Source organism: Mus caroli, chromosome 9 (assembly GCF_900094665.2).
Source record: "Mus caroli chromosome 9, CAROLI_EIJ_v1.1, whole genome shotgun sequence".
NCBI lineage: Eukaryota > Metazoa > Chordata > Mammalia > Rodentia > Muridae > Mus > Mus caroli.
Window position 1 is genome coordinate 908,211 of NC_034578.1, and position 11,625 is coordinate 919,835.

The window sequence follows — 11,625 nt, forward strand, 5'->3', positions numbered from 1 at the left end:
TCTCTCTTTCCGTCTCCCTTCCCCTGAAATCCTAAGTGCCTGCTGGCCCCTAAATCCGAGGTGTTCTCTCTCTCTCTCTCTCTCTCTCTCTCTCTTTCTCTCTCTCTCTCTCTCTCTCTCTCTCTCATGTGTGTCCACAAATGTCTATGAGGCATTTGATCTAGGCTCACTGGTGAACGACCCCTCTGGTCCCTAGCCACACTTCCAAGTGGATCTTCTATGTAGTAAAGGATCCAGGTTTGACTTTGTAGGTTTTGTTGATTTAGAGACTATATAAATTGACAACAGCTAATCATAGTTAATATAGCTTCTTCTTTTCTTTCTTTTTCTTTCTCTTCTTTTTTCTTTAAAGAAAATCTCTGTCAATAGTCGAGGTTAGCCTAGAGCTTATCATAAAGTGCAGGCAAGCCAAAAATTTGCTGCAATCCTCTTATTGCAGCCTTTCCAAATGCTAGAATTCTAGCCATAAATAGGATGTCAGTCTTTATAAACTTTTTAAATTTTTTTATTAGATATTTTCTTCATTTACATTTCAAATATTATCCCAAAAACCTTATAAACTTTTTAAAAGGGGAAATAAGTATCAGTTTGATAGTAAAATATAAGGTGTTTTATCTCAAGACTTCTCTGAAGGTACAAATTGTTTTTATTAACTCTGAATGCCACTGACTTCAAAATAAAAATTATTTTGAAAAAATAATCATCATGAATGCCTTGTCTATATTTAAAATGTAATTTTTAAAAGCTCAAATTTAGCCTTAAAGGTGATAAACTTGATGAACTTCAATGTCCGGCTTCAACTCAAAAAACTTTATGATGCAAAAGTTCTGTGTACCTATCCTGGAAATTTTTATTTTTTTCTTAAACAATTTATAATTGGCATTCACTAGTATTTCTTTGTAAGATTTCAAATACTGCTTCTCCATCTTGGATTTATGCAATGATTGGAATAAGTAAGACATTCAGTTTTATTGTCACAAAAATAAGATATAAAATTTATGGCAGAATTCATTCCAAATGACACAGGTCAGATATTTTCCCTACATTTTGAAAATCTCTCTTCAACCCAGCAAAATTAAGATAAAGGCATTTTCTTAATGGCCAACAACTGTTAAACAAAATCAGTTTGACTATTTCCATGAACTTTCACGTTTTCTCTCAAAACTCCTGACCTTATCAGAAGATGTGCTTACTGTGTTTTCATTTGAGTGAACTGAGGGCTTAGTTATTATATTTTTCACAAATATGAGAAAAAACACATTGTAGTTCTTTGTGTAAATGTGTTCATCCAGAGCTCTCTAGAAGGTGGAGAGAAGCAGTTGAGGCTAGATTACCAGGAATGGATGCATTACTTCCTCTCAGACTGCAACATGCGTTCAGAAGTGTCAATAAATATCAAACCAACTACATGTTTCTCATACAACCTCAGATGTACATATTATTAAATAATATTGTTTGTCTTGTTTATTAGCTGTCTCAGGTACTCACTTTCAGGTTTGAAGATTAATATATTAGGTAATCAGAACAAATAAAAAATGGTTTTGTTTGAGTTCTAGTTTTTGAAGAGCAATACCAAAACTAAATCCATTAAGGTTTTATTTTAAAACCACTTTTGATCATTAGAGGAAAGATGTAGATGCTTAGATTCTGAAACAGGAAAGTTCCTTCTGTATTCTTCTGAATGCATATCATTTTTACTATGACATGAGCAGAGGGTATAAGTGTGGATGACATGGTTTATGTAAAAGGGAGACAAAATGGAAAAAAAATGTATAGTAACTCACTGCAAACTTTCAGTTTTGTTTAACATCCTTCATATATATATGAATATGTGTGTGAGAGAGAGACTTTTTAGAAGTTAAACCTCATATAATAAATGTGCATCACAGCCAAAATTCTGGCAGTAATGTCTGTCTACTGGTCTCGCAGGATTACTGTTAGATGAAAAAGCAACAGATACAGAAAGGTGAATGGTGAATGAAATAGAGGTGAGATGGGAGCTAAAATTTATGCAGTCCTTATTATGGGTTGGATTCTTTATACCCATTATTTCTTTTAAAAACATTGCTACTTTATAAAAAAATGGGAAGGTCCCTATGTTTTCGATCATTTAAAATAGGTTTTGCTCTTATATTCTTAGCATTTATGAGTAGTCATAACAAGTTACCCTCTCTATGTTTAGGAAAGCTTAGATCTAATTTCAAATTTTCTCAATTTTAGGGAAATCATTCTGTTTACATTATTTCAGGGAGCAATTCTAATATGGTTTCATGTTTCTGACCATTGCAATGCAGATATCTATTGGCAACATAAAGTTTCAAACAGAACATCTGCAGCCAACAAAAAACAGAACTGCTGTGCACTGAAAATGTCAAAAATAGGAAGCTCTAATCAGAAGCAAGCAATACCACCACAGGACAGACAGGTCACAACACCGTGTTCACAGGATGCATCCCCCGCTCACTGGCATAGGCCCTAAATCCTACCCCTAAATTTTAATACTTTCGGTTCCATATACGTTGTAACCTTCTCTATAGGTTGCTAAATTGTGGGTATTCTGCGAGGAAGTTGGGTTAAAAGTCTGTGCACTCTTTGCCACCTTCATTCTCTTCGCCTCTGCCCTGGACTTGTAACAGAACTCTATCAAAGCCACCAGCATTGCCAAGCCCAAGCCGCCAACCAGAATGTAGAAGACGCCTGCTACGTTGCTCAGGCTCAAGGCACTCGTCTTGTCCTAGAAAGGATAAAGACACAGCAGTTAACTATGGGAATGTCACACCCAAAACGGAAAGGGATGCATAATATCCAAATAGTCAATTAAATTAAGCCAAATAGCCTTAATTTAGTTGAGAATTATTTACAGGTATAAGTCACTGATGCAGGTTTATAGATGTAAATATAAAGCTTATTGCTCATGGGGGAAGAAAATTATGATAATTACCAATAAATTACATATAACTACATTCAATAAAACCTAAACATTTTATCATTACTAAATATGCAATGAAAAGCCATATACTTAACCACATGTAGGCATTCATATATTTACATAGGGAGTCATAAGAAGACTTACTTTAGACTTTGAAAATGTCATGCTCAGAATATGAAAAGGAGAATCTTTGGGCTTTACATACTTTTCAAGATCATCTTAGTGTTTAATATTTTTTTTAATAGTTATCATTTCACATTTTCTAGCTTTATAGAACTAAGGGTCTTTGAATTATCAGTCGCACTATTCATTACTAACTTATCAAGCATGCCTTATTTATTCTTCCAGTATATCCATAAACACACTAAACAATATTATTTTTGAATTTTATATACTACTTAGCAATAGTATATGTAATATATTATTATATATACAAAAAATAATATGCAACATAATATACAGGAAGTATTATAGTCCATTAAAATTTTAATTTAATGTTTTTTTCTGAGACAGGGTCTCATGTAGTCTAGGTTGGTACACTCTGTAGCTGAAGTGAGCTTTGACTCCTGATCTTTAAGCCTCGACCTCTCAAGTTCTAGCATTACAGACATATGTCACCACTTCCAGCTTTTTAAAAATAAATTTTAATGACATATATTCAACTTTAGATACTAATTATTTATGTATAGTCAGATTTATACTTGATTTTATGGATTAAAAATTTCATTGCCACTTAAAAGGCCTAATAGTTAATATTTTAGGTATATTATAGATTAGGTCCTCACTATAGTATTCCCTTATTTTTAGATGTAGAAATAGACAAACAGATGATTAGAAGATACTAAATTGTGACAATAACTAAAAAGGATAACCACAAACTATTAATGTGTTTATTATATATAAATATAAAACATTATTGCAAAAAACAAAACCAAAAAAACCCTTAGGATGACTTAAAGAGTGTTCTGTGGTCATCATCAATCCTGATCTTAAAGACTGTTCTGTGGTTGTCATAGATCCTGGAATACCATCTATGCAAAAATCTAGTTCAAGTTCTTCAGTATTTATATTAGGAAATTATTTAATTCAAGTGATGCAGATACCTTTCTTTATATATTCATTTGTCTGCTTGGCCATATTATTTTAAGGTAACTTGGTTTTAATTATGTGAATTTACCTGACTTTAAAACAGGACACAAGGTGACAGCTTATTATATGGCCAAGCTTGTCATATCCCACTCTTGTTCAAAGGCAGACTGTAATGATTACACATGTGTAAGTTCTGAAAAATGACCTTTTAATCTGACTTTGTTCCTTAGAATTAATAGAAACTTCCCAAATGTTAGTCAGTCACGTATTTCAATGTCTCAGAATAACTGCCAATTTGATTTCTTTATAGAATGTGATATCCAAAAACTTCCAAAAAAGTAAAAAAAAAAAATCTTTATTTATGGCGTAGGAGCAAATATATATATGCTTCCTGAGTGTTGGAATTAAATGTGTGTATCATCTGGCCTCTCTTAAATACATTCTATATGTATGATGAACCAGTGATAACATTTCTTTTCCAATGATAATAAACATGTAACTTTACTTCACAGACTCAGCCTATGTGTTTCTGCCTTGCTCTGTAAAGAATTCACAATCAGGAACTGTGGAGATGGTCAATGGTTAGGAGCACTTTCCAGAGGACCTGGATTGGATTTCCAGCATACAAATATAGCTAACAACTGTCTGTAAATCCAGCTCCAGGGCATCCAACACCTGCTTCTGGCAACTGCGAATGCAGAAACGTACATCCACACACATAAACATGCATACAAAATAAAAATAAGCAAGTCTTTAAGATAAACTCATGGACAAAGGATCTTAGAACTTGTGGAAATGCACTGTTAGCACTGATTTTTGAAATAATTTATACTGAGAGAATAGATCTGGAAGTCCATCTGTCAAAACAGAAATTTGAAGTAAAGCAGAATGCTTGAATAGTGTAGTAAGACGACCTTGAGTGTCATTTAATATATTGACCTCCCCCCTAACTGTTGATCAATTTTCCATTTCCTATTTTGAGAACCAACTTTTAAAATACATATTTTATGGTCTCTTTATCCAAAAACAAACCTGACAAAGATTAGCGGTAAATAAGTTTGCAACCAATATAGATAGTGCTATTATTTTTATATCTATTTGAAGTTAATTTTAGTTTATTTTAAATCTTTATTACTGGGAAACAGTTTTATTGCCTATGGATAGGCTCTGTGGTTGAAATTTATGGCATTATGTTCTAAGTTAGGTAATGGCTAGGTAGACAGAAAAGTTCAGTGTTTAAAAGTTTCATAAACTTTGGATAATTGCTCCCATTACGTTCGTTTTACATACAAGAAGAGCCCCAAACTGCACCGACTGACCTTGCTTCCCGAGTCCTTGGGTCCACATTCACCTTTATCGTACCACCATTTGTTTTTCAGCTTGTCTAAGACGCCTGCCTCACTGAGTTTCAAAACGGCAAGGTTTACAGGAGTTCTTCACGTGGAAAATAACATAAATAACATTATATATGTTATTTTATGTTATTCAAGTAAAACTACATTAGAATCGCATGGCAAAGTGACGGAGCAAAGGCCACAGTAGGCTCTATGTCTTGAACTGTAGGCTCAGGTTTAGAATCAGACATAAAACTGGGGCTTGCTCCATCGCTTTATGTAACAGGCACATACTGCTAGGGAGGATTTTTAAATAAAAATGTATGCAATTACTGTGAATCCAAAACTATTGGCCCAGTTGGATTGCATGAACAGTTATAATCCCCCCCCCCCCAAATACATGTGGCAAGCAATCAGAATCAGGAATGGCTTAATTTTCTTTTTCAAAAAGAATAGAGATAACATTAAGCTACGCCGCATACACTATGATTTAGCTAGTGAGCTTTTACCTACTTCCTATGAATATGTGGATGGTAACCATCAATGAATTGACTCCATAGTAAGTTTCATATAAGGAGAAGGGTATCTCCAGGATTGCTGACCAAGGGCCAGTTTAGGTAGTAAAGGTTTATACAAGATAAATACACAACTTGCTATTTTAAAGTATAAGCTTATGCTTGTATTTTCTTTCTGAGTCTAAATGACATCAACATAAATTAATGATAATAAAGATTCCAAGACAAAGGCAGCTTAACTCAACAGCTAAACAGCTGGGCATTATTCAAACCTGGGACTGGGATAGTCTGGCAGTTACTTGAAGAAGATGCAGAATAAATTTTAAATTCATAAGCACTCCCTGGTAATTTACTTTGACCTAAATTAGGTCAGGTTGTTTAAATATTACCTATTCTCGTGAATTTATAGTAGGGTATTATTAACATTTAAATTGCAACACCCTTACTCTTTTGGTGATAAACCTTGCGTAGCTCTGGAAACTAAACTCCCAGAGGAAAATAGAACATACTATAATTTCACTTTAAGTGAGTATTTTATGTTAAATTTTACAACACTTTGGAAAGTTCTCTGGTAATACCTAAAATAGTGGTTTAGACCATAATTTCCTAGTTCATCTTTATGAAAATTGTGATAATATACAACAAGGAATTTGAGGGCTCATAAAGTTAGACAGATGTTTATTATCAGACCACACAAGCTTCCTCAGGTCTGTGATACACCATATAGTCTCTTGAACTTACTGACCCAGTTGTTAAACCCCTCATTTAATAAAGTCGGAATGATGTCTGTTGTGTAGATTTTCCTAACATACACATATTTCTGTTTTGCTTGTTCTTCTCTAGACAAACTTTCTTATCCTAAAATAGGATTGATAATTATATTTGTAGAAAAATTAACCCATAAAGCACCTCTACACTGTCTGAAGGCTTATGATTGTAAAATATTCAAACAGTAATTTTCTGACTATATAACATATATTTTTAAAAATATTTATTTATGTATTTTTATGTGCACTAATGTTTTGCCTGCCAAATCCTCTGGAAGTGGAGTTAAAGACACTTGTGAGCTGCCATGTGGGTGCTGGGAAGTGAACCCTGGTCCTCTGGAAGAACAGCTAGTGCTCTTAACTGCTGACCCATCTCTCCAGCTCCAACATTTACATTTCAAGTTTTCTGGTGCTAGTGTAGCAAATTTTCTGACATTTCTAATTTTCACATAGAAATACTTTTTTCCCATATCTAAATATATGTATTTTTTATGGAAATGATTAGAAAATTCTAGGGAAGTTTGAGTTCAAAATATAAAATTAATTTATTCATTACATTTAAAGCTAATCCTATAATATAAATGTGGTTTGCTCCCCCAAACTCATTTGAGGCTTAACACCTCAACGTGACTGCATTGAAGTGGAGGGTCCTTTAAGAGGTCCCTGTAGTTGTAAAAGATCTGAGTTGTTGAGAGACTATATTAGCTTTCTGGAGACTAGATTAAGTTTTGAGGGGTTGGATTGGTTCTTCCAAGAGCAGGCTGTTACAAAGAAAGCAAACATGACTTTTACTGTTCTCTTCTTTTCTCATAATCTTATCTCCATGATTTGGTTCTCACCTCCTCCATCTCTTACTCCGTTTCCCTTCTCTGCTATATAAATGCCTTTTGTTGTTACAAAGTGTTCAGAGTCCTCCTGCATGCTGCTTGGACTTTGTGCTTTCTTTATCAATTATTTAGGATCAGAGAACGAAAAGAGGATTAAGAGAGATAGTGCATGGAATGATTTACTCTTTCCCTTCTGCAATAGGGCTGGTTATTATGGGAAAATATTAATAAACTCAGTTTGGGAGGTTTTTTAAAGACTGAGATCAGGGTCAGGGGAGCTATAGATAGCTTAACAGATACTCCTTGAAGATATAAATCCTACTGAAGTTTAGATGGTCTAGTGAGAAAATTTATAGCTCAGCATATGATTTTAAAGGTATAATCTAAACTTTTGATTAAGTTTTTTAATGAGTTGAAGGTATTTTATCAGTCAGAAATTTTTTATTTTATTTTTTTTAATTTGTAAACACAGGTACAGACATAGATGATATTGTTATATATAGAGAGAGGTAGAGGTAGAGATTGAAAAAATTGAGAGAGAGGTAGGGGAGATGTTCTTTGAGGTCACAAGTTAGAATATCTCTGAATTATACACCTTATTTCTTTGAAGAACTTAATTAGAAGTTAGAAAAAATGATGAAGCAGGAATTATGTATGTCATGTGTGAGGTGAAGACAAAGATGTGTTAGGATTACTTTGTAGTCTTATTATTTTCTGATTCATCCATTAATGAAAAGCACTCCATAAACCACGTAACTATCTTTGCATTGTTGCACTGTAATTCTTTGTCTGCAAAAGGTTTCTGGTTGGAACTCTATACAAATCAAGGTGGAATCATGCTATTTCTGTTAATTGGAAATATTTGACAGAAGTCTGGCCAAACATTAATGCAGAAAACAAGTCAACTTCACCCTTTTCTCCTGTCTTTGCTTTCTCAGAGACTTTCTTCTTTCCAAAACTAGCTTCACAGGTCCCACTGCTGTAAAGCCAGAGCTTCCCCCATTTGTTGCCATTGAGCTTGTGAGCATGTCACCAAACTAGTAATAGTTGCCAATATTTTTGCTTTGACAGTAATTGCATACTTGAGTTTGTAAAGCAGATTGACTGATAATCCATCTATGGGGAAGTTTATCATAAGTCTCCCAGCAGATGCACCTATTACTTAACATATTGTTTACCCGCTCTTGGTGACATTGAGGCTAACCTTGGAGTCACCTCCCCCGCTGCCACATTCTCCTTTGTCGTACCACCATTTGTTTTTCAATTTGTCCAAGAGGCCTTGTTCATTCAGTTTTAAAACTGCGAGGTTAACAGCATTTCTTGAAACGATAAAACATATTTTGTAAGAAACTGTAGAGCTGTTAAAATGTTAGAAGGACTTAGCTTTTTTTGTAAGCTTCCCACAGACGCTAAATAAACCTCTCATTTTGCTATCTAGCAGCTCCTTACACAGCAGTCCAAATGAATGGCAACTGCAACTCCTTCAAATGGACTCAAGCTGCAGGGAATGCTGCTGGATATTTACTCAGCTGCCTTAGTGGATGATAATTGATTACATTGAGTTTTTATTTTTGGAAAACTGTAGTAAGCTTGCATTTTTTTAGCAATAGTAAAATAATTACATTTTGAATTCCTTTCCTTCTAAGAATGTCAATGACCCAAAAGAGACTGAAATAAAAATTCAATCCCTGAAGGAAAACAAACTGTCATTAGCATAAAACCTCACCATCAACAAAAACAACAACAACAAAAACAACAACAACACCCAGCTAATAATCCAGATTCTCAGTTCTTGATCACAAAGAGTATGGCTTGATTATTATTACTTTTCTCTACTATTTGTGGGGCTATTGATTCAGTGCTTTGAATTCTTTCAAAATTGCATATTTCCAGGCTCTTTGGCTTTGATGAGACTAGAGAGGAAATACTAATGGCTTTTAGGGATGTTTTTGTTCACCTTTTTTTTTCTTAGTCACTAGATGTAATTTAGAAATTAGAATCACAAGTCCATTTTAACTGTCTAAGTTGAGCTACTAAACTTGAGGACATCATGTTGAATATTTGTCAAAACCATTTAAGATAAGATTTTCTCTGCTTTTAGTTTCTCTGTGGAGGAATATCAATAGTGTACTGTGTTCTAATTATTCTCCAACTGCCTTTAAAAGAGTTGCATGGTTTTGCCTTCCATGTATTTGATCTCTCCTCTTTTCACAGTCAAATTTGGAAATGGCCCATGAACTCTTTGAAGAAAACTTTCTTGCATTTAATGAGAATTTCAATAAGTCCTAGGATAGGCTTAATCTACTGTGAATATGTGGGCATAAATGTTCTGTCTGTACTGTTTGAGAAGCACTGAGTTTGATAATTTCTTCAAGCCAAATGAATTACCAGTGAAACAAAACAAACATGTACATTGTTAGCATGATTTACCAGTAAAATGTCATTTAGCTGTCTATCAACAGGTTTTGGCTATTTGAAACTAAACTGTGTTCATGTGTTTATTCCTGGTTTCCAGGTGAATGATCTCTTTTTCTACTTCTGGGTAGGATGAACCATTTGGAAAGTATATACTTTCTCTGAGGTAACTACATTTGTGTTCAAGAGTCAGACTACCACTTTCTATATGCTAATTATATGATTAGCTGTTCATACAATCAGAAAGGAGAGCTACATAGGTGGAGTAAAATTATTAACATAATTCCTAAATTGAACAATATTCTGTAGTCAAGTTTATCACAAATGGCACCAAATTAAAATGCATGTATGCATTTCATAAAGATAAAGAATGTCTAATTTAAAAAGGAATCTACTTTGAAGAAAAAAGTCACTCCAATTTGTTTTGGTCCTCAAAACAATACTGTATAGAAATAGGCAAATTTGACTTTAGTGAATTAAAACTATTAGTCTTCTATTTAGAAATACTTATTATATGCTTTAATCTTTGAACATTCATATTAGTTTGAGGTTTTTAAAATGCAATAGTATCCCAATTATTTCATATATTGGTTCATACATTCTTCTGATTAAAGTTAAAACTATTTCATGAGAGGGTTATTTAACAGGGTTATTAGTACTACCCAAATACAGTTTCACAGCACAATAGAAAATAAAGAAGTAAACATAAAAGCAAAATAAAGGAATGAATAAGAAAAATAAATCTGTATGTTGAGAAGATTGTTTGGAATCAAGCTCTCTACAAAAATTATTCTTAGATAATATCTTTCTAATACCATCAAATAGGCCATGTAAAAACAATTTAGTTTCACACTGCTATTCATACATATAAATATCCATCTATGTTTGCTTGATAAGATATAAACACTTGAACAATAGTTAAACAATTGCCCAGTTCATAATTAACCCACATACTTCTCTTGCAGAAGCCTGTGGTCCTTGGGAAAGTCTGCTTAATATCATCGTGTATCTAATTTCCTTTTCTTGTGGATGTAATACAGTGTGGAAGGCATGGACGACCCTAACTGCTCACTCAAAATTCTCTGCAATGTGACTCAGTAAAACCCACCCTTTCCCCCCAAAAAACAAAAACCAGAAAACAAAAAATAAAAAATCTCCACAAAACCCTCTCAAGTATTTTATATGACTCAGTGATGGTTTAAATTGTCAACTGGATTCAATTTAGAATCACCCAGGAAATGAATCTCAATAGGGATTGACTCAATCTGGTTGGCTTTGGACAAGTCTTGATTGTTGTGCGAGAATATAGACTAAAATTGGGTGGCACCATTCTTGGGATCAGGCACGGCACTGTACAAGAATAAAGAACATGCATATGCTCCTTTCTCTCTGCCCTTGTCTAGAGGTGTGGTGCTACTCGCTCATTTGAGTTCCATTCACTCTTGTCATTGCCTGCTTGACATACCTGCTATGTTGTGCTACCTGGCATTGTGAACTGAAAAAACCCTTCTCTCCCAGAAGCTGCTTTTTGTTAAGAGTATTGTATCACAGCAAACAAAATTAAATTAGGACACATGGAACTGTTGCATTCAAGCCAAACATTCTAACTACTTTGTATCAACTCTGATCTAAAGAAGAAGCAGAATCTCGGTGGTATTTTCAAGGAGCTCAGGAAAATTTTGGTTGGCCTTTAGTTTGCCATTGACTTTGTTTTTTTTTTTTTTTTTTTGGTTTTTCAAGACAGGGTTT

The 11,625-nt window shown here is 33.9% G+C and overlaps 1 protein-coding gene across 6 annotated transcripts in view; it reads right to left on the reverse strand.

Moving 5' to 3' along the window:
* The window catches only part of Gria4 (glutamate ionotropic receptor AMPA type subunit 4), a 373,705-nt gene that overhangs the window by 6,235 nt on the left and 355,845 nt on the right, over positions 1-11,625 (reverse strand). For 2 of the 6 annotated variants that reach the window (XR_003837564.1, XM_029481410.1), the window contains 2 exons: positions 8,666-8,780; positions 2,487-2,734 (listed from right to left, as the gene is read on the reverse strand). Coding sequence is in view for 4 of the 6 variants with exons in the window: in XM_029481410.1 (XP_029337270.1) it covers positions 2,489-2,734; positions 8,666-8,780 (361 nt within the window). In the remaining 2 variants the exon portion in view is untranslated. Of the gene's footprint in view, positions 1-2,486; positions 2,735-5,337; positions 5,453-8,665; positions 8,781-11,625 lie in introns of those variants that run through there. The other 4 variants (XM_021173095.2, XM_021173096.2, XM_029481411.1 and 1 more) reach the window with 4 other exon arrangements.